This window comes from Mytilus galloprovincialis, chromosome 12 (genome assembly GCF_965363235.1).
Source record: "Mytilus galloprovincialis chromosome 12, xbMytGall1.hap1.1, whole genome shotgun sequence".
NCBI lineage: Eukaryota > Metazoa > Mollusca > Bivalvia > Mytilida > Mytilidae > Mytilus > Mytilus galloprovincialis.
In genome coordinates this window covers 75742298-75760166 of record NC_134849.1, presented here as the reverse complement: position 1 = coordinate 75760166, position 17869 = coordinate 75742298, and the positions used below count along the sequence as shown (strand labels likewise).

Below are 17869 nucleotides of genomic sequence, written 5' to 3'. Positions count from 1 at the left end.
TAGCCTGTTAATTAAAAAATCACCATAAATTTTAAGTGGCGGTTCACATTTCAATTATTATTACTACTTGATATGCAAGACATATTTGATGCTATACACTGTATTAAGCTATCAATAATCGAGCATTTATGTTGTAGATAAAATGAAAATATTTCAGACGTCAGAATCGATATAAAAATAGAACAGTAAAATACGATAAATAGTCGGTGAATCGTCATTTTCCAATATATCAAAACGCATATATATATATATACAACACAGTTATCAATTTCTTGCGTTCGATGCGCTTTTATTCTTTATCACGACCAGATACACACAAGGTAACATACAAATTATCGTATTAAAAAAAATCAACACTTGAATAACCTCTATATGACCTTAACATTGTCTAAAAATAAAATATCGTTCTGAAAATTTCCAACTTAATATAGTCAGTTTACAGAAAATAAGTTCAAGAACATGACATTACGTGAGCATAAATGTAGAACGCATGCAATTATTCTATAATATCTCTGCACTAGTATTATTTATTAAAGGGAGAAAATATTGATTGCTACTTATTGTTGCAACAAAGGGATTGCTTGTTAAAATTGTAGGAAATGTTAAGGTAAATGAATATTTGGCAATGCACACTTTTCACCTTTTTTTATTGCAACGGCAGAAAAACGTTCAATTAATTCTGATCAGTGGTTTATTTGTATCTGCATATAACGAATGTAGTAAGAAATGAAATATACGCATTCAGAGGCTTCTTCTTTGTGGGATGGTTATTTTTACGAAGCAAACATTCAAAACCAAAAACGAAAGTAGAATATTTCATTGATTCCGTCTGATCCAAATATATCTGCCTACTTTCATCATTATCGTAGCTTTAAACGTGAATAATAACAATACAATCGTATGTTCCTAAAATAGGTTATTCGCGTATATGTTTATAATTAGAATATCTAATGCGAACTTAAATAATGATATGCGTAATATATTTTTAATTACAATAAGAAGCTAGCAACCTTGGTTGTTTCTTCGTTCTTACTCCAGTGCGACCTCAATGTAAGTATGCAATTATGTAAAACAAGTAAGTCTAATTCTTAAAGACAAAATTTAAATAATTTTCGAAATCTGTGACGTTGCATTATTCATGATAATATCATGATTATTTTAAGGATCCATTTATAGTAATTCCTATTGTCATTTGAATCAAAATTGACCACAACAGTGTTTCGTTCAAAAAATAAAAAAAGTTACAGATGATTTATTTATTTGCGTTATAAAAACCGTATTAAACAACCAATGGTTTAGAATATTTTACAAGAAATCAAAATGTTCATAAGTTAAATATTTTCTTTTATTTGGAGTAATGTGAAGTTTTATTTTCTCGCATCTAATTCTCAATATTAAGAAGTCCCAACTTGATTTGAATGAGCCGATTACAAACAAAAATTGAATTGCTATGAGGAAAAAAAAAATTAAATAGAAAAGGACAAATACTTTTTTTAAATGGCACTAGCTACGAGATATATAAAAAATATAAAGTTGGATTTTTTCCTGATCAATCAATAATGAAAGTGAAATGGTGAAATAACAATTCGCTTTTTGCAGCCAAAAAGGTTCAATTTTGTCAAATTACGCTAAGAAACATTGATAATTAGTTATTCACTTGCAAGTGAATGAGTCGACCTCTTTAAATCCGTATTCATGTGAACTTCAATTTAACCCCTAGCTAGAAATTGACAACACATGCATTGTTCGTGTACTGGTTATTTAAAGAAAAAGAATGTCAACAATGAAAGTTAAACTACGGTAAATCATTTGATTACTAATTCGATGCACATAAAATCATTCTTATACAATTAAAAACAATGAGAAACATCTATTTTTAATCTATAAAATAAAATCAAACAGACCTATAAAAATCCAATTGCACGTGTTGGTTTGATCTATTCATATCTTTATTTATGTTTACATCGCTTATATGGTCATCTGAGGTCAAATCGATAGTTAATTAGATGGCGTCTGGACTAAAATACACACGAAACGAACTTGTATATTATCTATCCCATGCTCAGTAAACTATTTATTTTAGACTTTTGATAGTTTGAATAAATGTTTTACATTGTTATAAATCAAATATGAGAATTTGAGTCAAATCGATAATCATGAATGTGACAGCTAGTGCCCCTTTAAAAACCGGAGCTACCAAGATTTTAATATTAGTTGAAACAACAATAGATTAGTTTACAGGAAGTTTGTATTTCATTTATTGACCATGAACACTGTGTATCATCACCAGCGGAAATTGTGTACCACCAAAGAGAGAGAGGGGGAGAGACAAAAACCATAAACAAGTCCTTTTATTGTCCATTTCATTATGACAACAAGTACAATGTACCAAGTAAGGCATTTGTTTTATCTTATACTCAATAATTGTGTACTACACAGGCAAAATTTTCTCACATGAAATTCACCTGAAAAATTTCACGTGAGATTCACCTCAATCGAGCTTATACATGAAACTCACGTGAAATTGTTCATGTGAATTTCACATGAATTGAGATTTACATGAATCTGATGTGAAATTTTTCACATGAATTTCACGTGAAATTTACAACAAAAAAATTGATATTTTTTATAATTTTGATTAAAGTCATAAGAAACGAGTGACCGGTAAAAAACAATGTTCTTCCAATTCTTGAACTAATGCAGACAAACATCATAAACTTAGTCTTCTATTCAAGAATTTTTCTTATTTTTCTCATAAATTTCGTATAATCGTCAATTTTTTTTTCAATCGGTCAGTGTTAATGTGAAAATATGGCAGGTAATTAAAGTTCGTGTTTTGAAGCCGAAGTTTAACGATTGCCACCTGTTTGTTAATAATCAACAAAAAATCAACAAAAAAGCATGGAAATTGAGCACGTGTTTAAGATGTTAATTTAGATAATAGTTTATTTTAAGGACATCCATGCGAATTGCGATCACCAGATTTTTATGAGATGGGTCACACTGAGGTCACTTTGCATACGGAAAATATGTCGGGCGAATTGCTCCCTGGAAGGAAGCAATTAACATCAAGTTAACTTCTTCTGAATATGAATAAATTAAAGAATTTTCTTCAGAAAAAGTATATGTACATAAGTTTTATAATGTAAACCATCCATTGAGTTATAAAAAACATATGCACTATTTTTTTTAATTTGAGGTTTTTTATGACTTTAAATTTGAAAATTTAGATGTTATTTGAAATGCTCTATTTTGAAAATTTATGTGAATTTCACATGAAAAATATTTACGTGATTCTCATGTGAAATTCACTTGAGTTTCACATGAGATTCACGTGAAACTCACAAAAACTTATTTCACGTCAGTTTCACGTATAAGCTCGTTTGTGGTGAAATTCACGTGAATTTCACGTGAGATTCACATGAATTTAAATTCACGTGAAATTGATATGAGTGAAATTTGCCTGTGTAATACCTAGTTGTAAAATTTTCAATAAGCAGTATATATTATTGTGTTTGGCCAAGCTGAAGGTCGCCACCGGTTTTGAAAACTCTTTTCTATATGCTGTCTTGAAAGTTATTTGAATGTAAATATGAATTATTGATTGTTGGTGTTTTAACGCTACTTTAAAACGCCATTTTGGGGTTATTTTGTGGCAGCCAGTTTGCTACTAAGTCTCCTCTATCTAAATCACTACTATAAAGACTCAAGACTTTAAAAAAATTCCTCCTTTAACAAGAAATTGCGCATCCAGAACAAAAGTACTCATCGTTAAAATTGTAAAGATCGGTTGTGAAAGACAAACGTTTTTACTACCTTATTATTACAATTGTATATATATTAAGGTCCGTTCCTACATTAGGAAAGACGTTATTGTAGTATTTTATTTTTCAATGTTGTTGGTTAGTCCTTATGAGTTATTTCCATTAAAATATTATACACATTTTTTGAAACATTCCTTTCAAGAACCAGAAATAGTACAGACATGCAACCTCTAACATTCTAAGTTAACGTTACCATTCATTTTTACCCATATTCGAAGGTCATAGACACTACAAACTACTCAAAGCCTGAAAAGACCATATTGTGTGCTCTACCTTACTACAGATATTACTGGATAAACCTCGACATTATCTCGACAGTACTAAACTCTTTTAATTGTACACGACTTCACTTAATCAATCTGATTCAGCATTTAGTAATCTTGATATAGTCCGAATTGGTCTTGACAAGTTCTCTAACAGTCTCGATTAATTCTCTACCTGCCTCGACAAATGATCAGCGGTCTCTACTCAGTTTTTACCTGTTTCCAATTTTAAAATAGGACGAGAGGATTATCTTAAAGTATTGACTTTTGTGTTGATCTTTGGAATAACTGTTTCACAAATGATATCGGATATGTTCCTTACGTCGTAACTACAATCCCCTTCCCTTTCATGAATGTGACCTACCGAATTAGACTATTTACCGAATTTGTAATCACATAAGCAACACGACGGGTGCCACATGTGGAGCAGGATCTGCTTACCCTTCCGGAGCACCTGAGATCACCCTTAGTTTTTTGTGGGTTTCGTGTTGTTTATTCTTTAGTTTTCTATGTTGTGTCATGTGTACTATTGTTTTTCTGTTTGTCTTTTTCATTTTTAGCCATGGCGTTGTCAGTTTGTTTTAGATTATGAGTTTGACTGTCCCTTTGGTATCTTTCGTCCCTCTTTTGTAACGGTACTTATATCAACGTATTATATACTGAAATAATCTGAATTCAAGTTTTGAGGAAGTAACATATTTTTCTTCTGTATTATTTATTTTTACATGTTTATAACTAGTGAGTGTGCTGTTATCCTTTATATCTTATAGTTTATCAATTACTAGTTTTTTATAAGAATGCTTCAAATTGAATTTTATTTGTTCTCATATATTTTTATGCCCCACCTACGATAGTAGAGGGGCATTATGTTTTCTGGTCTGTGCGTCCGTTCGTTCGTCCGTCCGTTCGTTCGTTCGTCCGTCTGTCCCGCTTCAGGTTAAAGTTTTTGGTCGAGGTAGTTTTTGATGAAGTTGAAGTCCAATCGACTTCAAACTTGGTACACATGTTCCCTATGATATGATCTTTCTAATTTTAATGCCAAATTAGAGATTTTACCCCAATTTCACGGTCCACTGAACATAGAAAATGATAGTGCGAGTGGGGCATTCGTGTACTGAGGACACATTCTTGTTAGTTATCTTTTGTGATGAATATGTTTTCAAAGTGTCCAAATCCATACCATTTTCTTCTACTATATGTTTTACATATGTGAACCAAGAATAAATTCCTGCCGAGTCCAAGTTTTGAGACAAAATAAAGGATTCTTTTAAAAGATGATTCATTTCATCAGAATATAATCTAATAAGATACAATATAGATTGAAATTTAAAATTAGGTTCCAGAGGAAGTCTCCCCAGATCAGCTCTTGCACCTAAATTTGTAGTTTTCTTTATACCAAGTGTATATTTACAAAACTGAAGGTGTAACTTCTCTATAGGTGTTTTATCAAGGAAATAAAAGGGGTCCCATTGTTTTCCAGAGTTATTTGCTCTTTTTTTGGCCCTAAAATATGTTATATAGGAGTCTAAAAATGTAACTTCTGAATTATATAAAGCTATAGGTTTAACTAATGAATCAAAGAGATTATTTCAACTTTAACTGGTATATTATTCAATGGACTAGTATATGACTTCATCGCAAAGAGAACTTTTTTTAACTTTTTTTGTTAGATCTATAGTACTGTGCGAAAGATTTCCATTATTTTTAATCAACATTCCTAAAAATTTATACTCATTTGTGTCAGATATTGGAATATCTTTGTATGTTGCAAATGAGTTAGCTGTTTTGGAACAGTTTTGCTTTAAAATCATAGTTTTAGTTTTATTTACATTTACACTTAATTGCCAATTATCACATAAAACACTTAAGTTGTTTAAACTATTTTGTAACCCCTCTTTAGTTTCAGATATTAAAAGAAAATCATCTGCGTATAGAAGAGAGTTAATATTTGAAGAAACTAATGAAACTGGGTCTGAATTTCTTTTATCTAACTCTTTGATTGAAGATTCTGTTTTATTATATTGCTCTTTTATAACATTGAAAAATTGTTTTCCAACACCTGTTTTCACTAATTTATACAAAAAACCTATTCTCCATACAGAATCAAATGCTTTACGGAGGTCAACAAAACTAATATATAACCTTTTTTTCTTTTTATGAATGTATTTATTTATTAAAGATTTTAATACAAAAATGCTGTGTGAAGTCCTATGGTTTTCTCGAAAACCAAACTGGTTTTCACTGAGTTTTTATACTACTGTTGCCTTTATTTTTTATTCAATCTGTTATTTAAAGTTGCATTAAAATTTTTTAGAAGACAATTAATTTAAGAAATACCTCTGTGATCATTAAGATCTCCTGATTTATGAAGAGCTATCACAAAAGATTTTTTCCACGTATTTGGATATTTACCTGATTCTATTATCATTGTACCCGTTTTTGAGAAAAATCGAGTTATATAATATTGTTTATTCAATCCCTTCCGTAAGCCTTACAAAGTCCGCGATAATATGAGACGTTGCGGAAAATAACGTTTTAATATCACGTTTTATTTTTTTTCAAACGCAATGCGATGGATGTACAGACTGGTGGGTATATATACATATGTAGGAACAGACAAACAGACATATATAATAACCCTGTTTAGCGTATACGTAAACACAAAAGGAGATTAGCTCGTAAACTCTTGTAAAATAATGATATTTTATTCCTTTTAAAAGATAAAGATGGTTACACACGTTATTTTGAAAATTATATACTCATAAAGTTTTAATCAGCGATAAACGGGACTATTTCTGCATAAATTGCTAAAAGAAAATTATAGTTATTCAGTGTTATTGTCAAGGTGTAGTTTACTATCAACTTGTATAAAGTGATTCTAGTATTTCAAATAGTTTGGTCTAGAGCATTACTCGGAATGTTTTTTAATTGGTCAATAGTTACATAGATGTGCTTGACCTTAGAGTAGAAATATAGACCGTTTTAAAGTAACAGTTTGAATATGAACGGAAACGGGGAATATGTCAAAGAGACAACAACCGACCAAAATGAAAAAGACAACAAAAATTAGATAAAAAGTTGGAAATTATTATTGTGATCACTTTATACAAATTATATATGTACTATTGAAAATTTATTAATATTGAATATGTGAACATTATATATTGACGAGTTATTGTAATGAGTTTACGAGAAACATATAACATCGAAAGCTAGTTACACATGCTAATTGGTAAACCATGGATTACACGATCCCATACATATAGAAACCAAAATCTGATGACCAAGTAACAGTAATACCAAACGTAAAATTGAGAATGGAAATGGGGAATATGCCAAAGAGACAACAACCCGACCATAGAAAAAAACCAACAGCAGAAGGTCACCAACAGGTCTTCAATGTTGCGAGAAATTCCCGCACCCGGAGGCGTCTTTCAGCTGGCCCCTAAACAAATATATGCTAGTTCAGTGATAATGAACGCCATACTAATTTCCAAATTGTACACAAGAAACTAAAATTAAAAATAATACAAGACTAACTAGCGTACCCGTTTCCCACACTTGAAATAACTACTGCCAAATCACAGGCACTTTATTCAGAAAAAAAATCTCTAAACCTTTACCATTATTTTCTGAGACAAGTGTTTGTGTGACAATGTGGAAATCGTACTTTGTAAATCAATTTTATAGATCTTAATTGTTGTCGTTTGTTCGTTTGATTCATAGGTGTTTCTTGTTTCTCGTTTTTATTAGCCACAACCCAAACATGATTTTAAAGCTTCGGCCAGTAAATAAATTTCAACTAAGCGTCGACCATTTTCTTCTTCTTTTTCCATATACTGCCCACATTCAACTTTCTGAATATATTGGCAATTTGGTTCTGCATGGTTAAAACAGAATAAAAACAATTGTTCATCTTAATTTTGTAAGGTTGATCATTGGATATTAGAATGTCTCAAATGACTCTGCTGTAGCGATCTCCGGGGGAAGCTTGTCCCAGTCTTTGGTGGTGATTACAATGAAGGACCATTTCCTGCAGTGTTTAGTTGCTGCCTGTATCATGTATCCTTGCTTGTGTGTATGTCTAGATACTCTTGTTCGTCTTTTAAGGTACATGTCTTTTTTATGGTACTTTGTTGTTGATGATCCTGTACATTATTGCGAGTCTGTCCTCTTTGCGTCGTTCTTGGCAACTTTTCCAACCCAATTCGTTGATCATATCTGTGACATTTGATATGTTTCTGTGGTGCTTGGTGATGTATCCTCTGAACTTTTTCATTTTGCTCAATATGTTTTTGGTGATATGGATCCCATACTGTTGTTGCGTATACTAGTTGGAGCCTTACTAGGATTATGTAAACTTGCTCTGGAGGAAACCAAAGCGTCTGCTAGCATTGCTTGTAAGCTTGTTGATGTGTTCTCCTCAGTCTATTTCGATTGTGATGGTGTAGCCCAGGCACTTAACTGTTGTGTCATGGTTTAGTACATGGCCATGTAATGCATAGCTTTTTTTCTGAAAACAGTTAGTACGCTACATTTCTCCATCTTCCACTTTTCCTCCCATAGTGTCATTTATCAAGGTCTGACTGTAGGTGTCAGCAATCAGTATCTGAGGCGATGATTAGGTTGACAGCAAAGAGACGAACTGTTGATTTTAGGTCATTTGCTAGGTCATTTGTGTAGAACAAAAATAAACTAGGTCCTATGACTGACCCTTGTGTAACTCCAGATTCTAACTTTTCTGAACCCACTGAAATTTCAAGAAGGTCATGTGAATTAAGATTTCGTAACTTAAACATGGTTTATGAAGTATTTTGACTGATTCTCGAAATAATAATAAAATTCTGTATTTAGACCATGTTGTCGTATATTGTTAATATCAAGATGATCACAATCTCTATTCACCGAATCCACAAAAATAATTTTAAACCACGTTTAAATCATACAAAATCGTTCTGATTATTTTTGTACTGTATTCTTATCTTTGATTGCAGGATTCCATCAAACTAATATGGAGACTCAATGCAGATATCGCACCCACAGACATTGTTACAGTGATACTTCTGTGTTGTGCTTATCAAAGAAGTCAACATTGGAGATATGTAAACGATCAATTAGTGACAGTGGAGAATTAGAAATATGTTCTAATGACCTTTATTTTGACACAAAAGTTCAAACAGTAAAGCAAGGTCAAATGACGAAACAAACTGAAAAAAAAGCCAGATTTTGCAGGTTATTTCAAGTTAACAGCTGTCCTGAAGTGCTCACAAATTTTCGTAGGAAGTTGATGCCAGTTCTTGTATTCCTGTACTTTTGTCTCATACTCGGTCGGAATTATTATAATGGCAATTTCGAAAGGGAAAGAGACTATTTTGGTCAAAACAAGATTGGTAAAAACTATATGTTGGCTGATATCTTGAGGTTTCGTTCATTTTCATTGTCTGTAGAAATAGTGATGCCTTCTAGTATGGACAAGTACTTCAATAACATGGCAAACGGCCAAAGTCAAAGAGCTAATAACTCCATGTCAGTTGAAATGTTAAGAATATATTCACTACGTGATTTTCCGCGAAACATAAACATAAGTATGATTCGTCTTGCACGAGCTGGATTTTATTCCACAGGAAATTCAACTGAAACTAGATGTTTTCGATGTGGAGTAATTTACCGCGACTGGATTTCTGGAGATGATCCTATGCATATTCATAGACAACTCTCTCCTACCTGTGACCTTGTTTCAAATGGTGATGGGCGGGACAATATTGGAGAGGAACTGCAAAATACTCGAAAACAGGAGCGCAGAGAAGGACAATCATCTAATTCGAATGGTATATCAACTGGACATGTATCGTTGCCTTCAAATGAAAACATTGGTTCGTTAAATAATGTAACCAGCAGACAGCATCATCATGGTGTTAGTCATAATAATCCGTCTGCTAGAAATGTTGACCATCATGATACTGTGAGAAATGAACCCACTGAAATTTCAATTCCAAGGATACAAAGCCATGAAAGTAATACTTATACTCATAGTAATAAAACATTCAATAGTAACTGTAATATCAATTCACAGAATATGTCTACAAACAATAATTGTCCAGCGTCTGATTACGAAAGGAATTGCACTAATAATCAGGCAGATACCGATATTCAGAATTTAAGTCCAAGATACGTAAATTATTCTCCTCTTCAAATACGAATAAGTTCATTTGAAGGATGGCCAGGATATTTGAACCAAACACCACGTGCGATGGCGTTAGCTGGTTTCCTGTTTGCTGGGTACCATGACTACACAAGATGTTTCCACTGTGGCGGAGGACTGAGAAACTGGGAAGCAGGGGATGACCCATGGGTTGAGCATGCACGCTGGTTCCCACAATGTGGCTTCCTAAAACAAAACAAGGGAGAGAACTTCATACAAGCTGTTTTGAAAAAGCATAGCATGGTATTCTAAGTTTGAAATGTTAGATGCAATGTGCACACAATGGCAATGTCTGTTTCATCTGAAACAAGGCTTTTATAAAATCTAGTTGATCACTCAGACTGGTTTAAATCGAAACGAGTTTATGGCGTCTTTTTAAAACAAAATGCATTTTGTTTTATTTCGTAGAATACATGTATTTGTACCAATTTGTATGATAAAGTCACGGTTGATTTGTTTTTTTAATTTAGGCAAAAAATGCCGTTATTCTTTCAATTTGAAAGTCATGAAACTTTTATAAAAATAATGAATTATTTCCAAAGAAATCTTTTACAAATTTACAGCACATTAATGTTAGGAAGATTTTCCAAGGTTACCTTTATGGATATTTTCCTATGGTACAATTTTAATGGTTTCATAATACATACCCTCTAAATATTCTTTCCTATTCACGCGATTTTTAAAAGGAGTATGTTCGATAAGGTCCTAAAATGGCCCCCTTTTTTAGCGTAAATTTCAAATTCGGATTTATTTACCAATATCACGATAAATTATAGCTAATATATTGACTAGATAGGATGTAAGCCATTTTATTGAAAATTTCACGTTTCTGCGTTTCATTATGAAGTCACAAGTTGTACTCATATTGATTTTTCACGAAAAAATCAATGAAAATGGGTAAATTTCCATAGATTATTGGACAAGAAACATAGAGCGCATACGTCGACAACAAAGATCTTTTAAAATAATGTTTGTGAAGACATTTCACATGTCTTATTTGAATATTAAGCTTGTCGACGCCTGCGCTCTATGTTTCCTGGTCCTTGATTTGGTTGAAATCCAGCTGATTTTGTCAAATTTCACAAAAATCACTTATCTTGACCTTTTTGTGATGTAAAAATCAACGTGGTAGAATTAAACTTTGACAAAAACAGTTCTGTTTAACTTTCTCACATGTCTTTAAAGCAACTTAAAGCATTTATTGTCTTGTAACTATGAACTTTATAATTGGGGCCAAATATGGCCCTTACCGAACTTACTCCTTTACAAAAAACGGATATCAAATATCAGTGTGTTGCTATTGCTTACTAGTATTGTTGCCAACAATTGTCTTAAAGGGGCACGAAAAATACAATTGGCACTAATTGTAATTAATTTTGATTTATTTTTCATTGTGATTCAAATGAGTTATATTTTCGTTGTCGGTACATCCAGCTGCAGTAATGATGACATGATTTGTGTATGCAGATTTGTTTTGCATAGATATTTTATTCGATGCGAAATGCCAGTATTATTAGTATCTTTATCCTTATGTTACAAAATGATAACTAAACGATTGTGAATGGAAGCTTTGCAATTTATAGCAAGAGTTGATACACTTCTGTATTAGAGTTAATTATCACAATAACAATTTGGAAATACGATGTGTGCTTAAGGTTTGTCATTCTAGAAAAAAAAAATAATGTTATTTGAATATAGCTTAATGTACATTGACCAGTATTGTTCAAGAGCGGCTTCTGTAATCGTCAAAAAGATTTGCTAAAATGCATATGTGAATCAATCTTTCATTGTTCAAGCAGTAGTTCAAATTATTTTATAAACTAAATGTATTTCATACGAAAACTTTTATTTCTTTGTATGCAATCAGCACTCACGACTTTGTATGTAGGTATATGCAGACCTATATCTGGTGATGTTTTATGTCTTTTCAGGATCAAAGAGCTAAAGGAAACAGCACCTTCAGTACTAAAGTAGATCGAACTGTAACAACTTATAAGAATGCAACCATGGCTTCCGCTTCTGCGTCCGGTTTGGACCAGAGTAGTATGTGCACACCAAGTATCCATGTACAAAAAGAAGCAAAATTCATAAATACCTCACCGGGCATACAAACAGTTACTCATAATGATAGAATCACTACTGCTTCTAGGGTGAATAATAATTTTAAATCTGATTCTACAACAAATATAGAACATACAGAGAGGATATTACAAACTATTGCAGCAAGAACAGTTTTAGAGATGGGATTTACCAGCCATCAAGTAGTCGATGCTGTACGTGAAATTCAGAGACTAAACTCAGGTAAATGATAATTAAAATGTTGTCATTCACTTCATAAGATCATATTCAGAAGTGACAAAGTGACAATACTGATAACGTCGTAAGGCCAATTAATGATAGAATTAATATTTATTTACTCGGAAATAAAACATTGTATTCTATAACCATATGTTCTTTTCATATACTTTATGATGGTATGATACTTAAGACCTAGGAAAGGATTATGCATGATTTTCCTATGATGGAAATATAATCATGTTGATTTGTGTTGTTCTATTCTACATTAGCAAGAGGTATATGGGGAGGGGTTGAGATCTCACAATAAAATTGAGAATAAAATTGGGGAATGTGTCAAAGCGACAACAACCCGACCATGGAGTAAAAACAACCGACATGTTTAGACCCGCTGCACTTTAGCGTCTGTACCAAGTCAGGAGCCTCTGGCCTATGTTAGTCTAGTGTGTTTATTAAATTTGAGTTCAGTTTTATGTTTTGGCGTTGAGTGGAACTTCCATTTTCACTGAACTAGTACACAATTTGTGTTTATGGGGCAGCTGTAGCCCGCCTCCGGATGCAGGATTACTTACTGTGTTGAACGTTTTAATCACATTGTATTGTTAACAAAATATTAAGCTTCTCAAGGATTCAAATAAGTGTTTCTCATACTGCTATATATTCAATGAAACTTTTCCAAGACAGTGTGTACTTCAAGACTTTGAAATTTTATATTTTGGTCACAGGGTCAAATAAATATTTTGTCAAAATTTTATGAAAATTAAACGAGCAAATTCATTTTCGTCTAGGTGTTTGGTAACACCTTCAGCTGTCAAAAAAGTCAAGATTGTTGTTAGTAAACATTACATCAATTGCACGCTATTTTCAAATCCTTTAATACATTACTTGTAAGCATGATCTTTCTATAGACCATGCTTTCAAGTAATGAATATTTTGGCTTTAATATTGATTCACTTATAGGGTCTTTGCATCGGAACAAAACACATTTATTTAAAAAACAGTTGTTGGCATGACACGGGTTATGTTCTTCTCATATACTTTATGATAGTATGATACTAAACCCCTAACGGGGGGGGACTGTGCCTGATATTCATATGATGGAAACATAATCTTTCAATCAGTTTAATTGTGGTCTGGAGCTGGCATGTCAGTTAACTGCTAGTAGTCTGTTGTTTTATTTATTTATTTTCTTTTGTTACATCTTCTGACATCGGACTTGGACTTCTCTTGAACTGAATTTAAATTTGCGTATTGGTATGCGTTTACTTTTCTACATTGGCTAGAGGTATAGGGGGATGGTTGAGATCTCATAAACATGTTTAACCCCGCCACAGTTTTACGCCTGTCCCAAGTCAGGAGCCTCTGGCCTATGTTAGTGTGTTCATTGAATTTTAGTTCAGTTTTATGTTTTGGCGTTGAGTGTAACGTTCATTTTCACTGAACTAGTACACAATGTTTTGTTCATGGGGGCAGTGTAGCCCGCCTCCGGATGCAGGATTATGCTGTGTTGAATCCCATAGTCGGTTTAGGACTTTTTGCTACTCTTTGTTCGGGTTGTTGTTTCTATGAAGCATTATTTATTTCCATTCTCAATTTTGATTAAAATGTTCGACTATAGTGATGAGCAAAGGAAGTTCAATTGATAGGTGTAATATAGTGAGTTGTATTAATGTTATGTAAAACGTCGCTTGTTTGTATGTCCGGTTTTCAAAAAAGGTTATTTCCTGTAAAACTAATACTAACATGAAAAACACTGACTTAATTAAATCGAGTGAAGGATCCCCAATAATGGTTTTTTAAAACGAAAAAAATTGGTTCTCATTGCTCTTCAACTTCGTACTTTATTTGGCCTTTTTAACTTTTTTGAGCGTCACTGATTAGTCCTTTGTAGACGAAACGCGCGTCTGGCATATATACAAAACTTAGTCCTGGTATCTATGATGAGTTTATCTGCAGACTCGAATGGAACAGTGTCTTTGTTTTTGCTTTTTTCAAAAAGAGAAGAATGATTTCCTCAGGACATAGAATTACATAAATACATTCATGAAAAAATATCATAGAACATAACACCATGTAAACCATAGAATAACAACGGTGATCTTCCATAAGTTTACGACAGTACACCTCAATATAATTATGATAAGTCATGTGACATGATCAGGTAGCAACTCTATGAGATAGGTTAATGCCACTCAACCAGCACTAACAGAAAAGCATCTTTGAACAAATAACAAGAAAACTAGTTTTCCAGGTGAAGGAGGTACAAATGTTTCAGCAACAGATATCATGAATTTTCTCCTCAGGGAGGACCACCTGCAAACAACAGATATTTTGAATTTACCAGAAACTAGCACAGCAGAAGGATCGGTTGGCGCCTCTTTTGATGGTAAGGTTGTGACATTATTGCAAGCAGTAAACATAAAACAAGCATCGACAACAGAGTGATTACTATTAACAACTAATGTGTTAAAAACTATTAATGCGTGATTGTTTTACTGGAATTATAATTCTATGTCGTTTTGTGAACTCATTGTTCAGCTCACAATCGGAATTCATTTGAAAAACAAATATGCTTTTCGACATTACTATTCATATATTTTTTTACAATTAAATTTCCTTAATTGATGAAGAAGACTAATCAATGTAACAAAAAAACACCAGGAAACCGCATGAAATCAGAACGATCGAGACCCGGTGCGCCGATAGGATATGCATCACCTGTTATGTATACATTACACTATTTGTGACACTTTGTTCACGCATTAATGTCAATATAATGTAATTTGATGTGACTGTCGTACAAGTGAGAGGTTTAGTTCTATAAAACCAGGTTCAATCCACTATTCTCTACATTTATAAATGCCTGTACCAAGTCAGGAATATGACAGTTGTTCGTTTGATGTGTTTTATCATTGATTTTGCTATTTGTTTGGGACTTTCCGTTTCGAATTTTCCTCGGAGTTCAGTATTTTTGTGATTTTACTTTTTCCCGGGATCGGAGTCCCCGCTAAGATAAAATTTCATAAACGAAAATATGTATCAATAGGAACAGAATGGATGACATATATGATCTTAAGGGCTTAGACTTCAAAATCGAAACGTCGTTAGTTAGTAGTGAAACAGACATGTAATATCGTTATGGTATCCGTAAAATATATTAATTGTCTTCTTCATTTGTTCTTCCTTATAATTATGTTAAATATGTTCTAAGTGTAAGGAACACATCCCTTCTAATCTAGTATATATAAATAGAACAATGAGGTATGATTGTCAATGAAGCAACTCTCCATCCAAGTCTCAATGTGTAACAGTAAACCAGTTTATGTATGTTAAGCATGAGCATGCACGATCATAACATATATATCATTTTGTATATGTGAAGCTGAAAGTTCCTTATCTTGAGGGGAAAGAGGGTATGTTACTGCCGAGAGATGAGAAGTTTATTGTAAGTTTGTTGAGATGCAAACATGTCTTTCCTTTTTTTTCAGACACTGATTTGATTTTAGAAGAAAACAGACAGCTACAAGAACAAAGACAGTGTAAAGTTTGTAGAGAGTTTGACTCTACTGTCGCTTTCTTACCATGCGGACATATCGTATGTTGTACAGATTGTGCTCCGGCAATGCGTAAATGTCCCGTATGTAAAACGTATGTTAAAGGTACTGTAAAGACGTTCCTTGCATGAGGTGAATTAAAGGATTTTCACGAGTAAACTGATCGTTGATTTGAAAACCCACTGAATATCTCGTCGATATATTTGCAAAATGAACTTGAACAGACAATTGCATTCGTTTATACGTACACGTACATATTGTCCATCTACTCCATCCTTTCATCCATTGTATGAATTATTCAACGATGAAATGAACAAGAAGAAGGAAATAGTCATAAGCTGATCAGATTGTAGTTACTGTGGACAATTCTTTTGATAAAGATTTTTTCTCAGACGACATCGCAGTTATCTTACCGTCTAGTTCAAGTAAAAACTTGTGTTTTGTTTTTACAGCGACTAAAGATAGCTATTAGAAACTCATAGTCATTCTACTTCAACCGTCGCAATGACTGTTCTGATCGTACATAATTAGGTTTTTCTTGCTTCTTTTATTTAATAAAAGTTCTTTTTTGGTAAAACCCTTATTTAAATGTTTTCGTTTGTTAAAGCGATTTATGATGTAAATATTTGATTTAAAGCGATTTAAACAAAAACTTAGGATTGTTTTAATTGTAGGTAAGACATTGCCATTAACAGTCCTATTACACCTGGTACCTCAAACAAAAATGTAGGATCTAGTTGTTTTAATTGTAGGTAAGACATTGCCATTAACAGTCCTATTACACCTGGTACGTCTTCAAACAATAGTGCTCCGTTGTGTTGTCATCAGTTTGGTAGATATAGTGTCTAGATGTCTTCGCATTTCATCACTAAAAATAAACACGAAACATTTGTTATATTTTATGACTCTCTCATGCACGAATCTTTTAGTTGAATGGGGTTTCTTTTTAAATCTATTCTTGTTATGTTTCTCTTCGATTTTCGATAATGATTGTTTGCATTTGGTATATTTTACTTTTGATCACAAACAAACGTAGAAACAGGATTGTGATTGAAAACATATGGTTCTTAATCCAGTCATGACTAACTATATATAAGTGTTATTTATTTCATTAAGTCCAATAGATTAACACATTTATAAGTACCGTATTCCTGTCAAGTAATGTGGTTATTTTAGTTGTACTTTCAATGTTACAATACAAGAGGGAGGTTCGGATAGACAAAAAACCACTTTCAACCACTGTTTTGTTTTTGTTGAAATGTCAGTTTCTATGTATGTTGTCTTCTTTTATTTGCATTTGAATGTATCTGTTGTTTTGTCATTTTCGTCTTCTGGTTTCTCTCAGGGTTTTATTGTGACCAGGATTTGTTTTCGCTTAATCGATTTTTGACTGTTGAACTACTGTTGCCTTTCTTTGCCTAATAGTCATAGTGTTTTATCAGATTAAGTGTTGATTTTATTTTTCGAACATTCGGTCGAAATCGCTGCTGGTGGACAAAAAGTGCACGAGCGTTTAGTTAGGTCGGTATTCTACACTTACATGATATATGTGTAACCCTCCTTTTCTGGAATTGTCAATTTAGAAATCTAGAAATTGCAAAGAATCTTCAACTGTTTCGAATTTTAAATAGTCGGTTTTTATCGTTCTCATTTCAAAAAGATGGGAGAAAGATATCAGAAGGGCATTCAAACTGATAGCCTTTTTGTCGTTTAGAGGACGTTCATTTCATA

General features: G+C 32.8%; 1 protein-coding gene across 1 annotated transcript; it reads left to right on the top strand.

Moving 5' to 3' along the window:
* The first annotated feature begins 507 nt into the window (after positions 1–507).
* LOC143054864 (baculoviral IAP repeat-containing protein 3-like) lies at positions 508–16721 on the top strand. Its single transcript, XM_076227941.1, has 5 exons — positions 508–607; positions 9082–10532; positions 12221–12590; positions 14836–14970; positions 16073–16721. The coding sequence occupies exons 2-5, from the start codon at positions 9099–9101 to the stop codon at positions 16267–16269; spliced, it is 2136 nt and encodes a 711-aa protein (XP_076084056.1). The 5' UTR covers positions 508–607; positions 9082–9098; the 3' UTR covers positions 16270–16721.
* The last annotated feature ends 1148 nt before the right edge of the window (positions 16722–17869 follow it).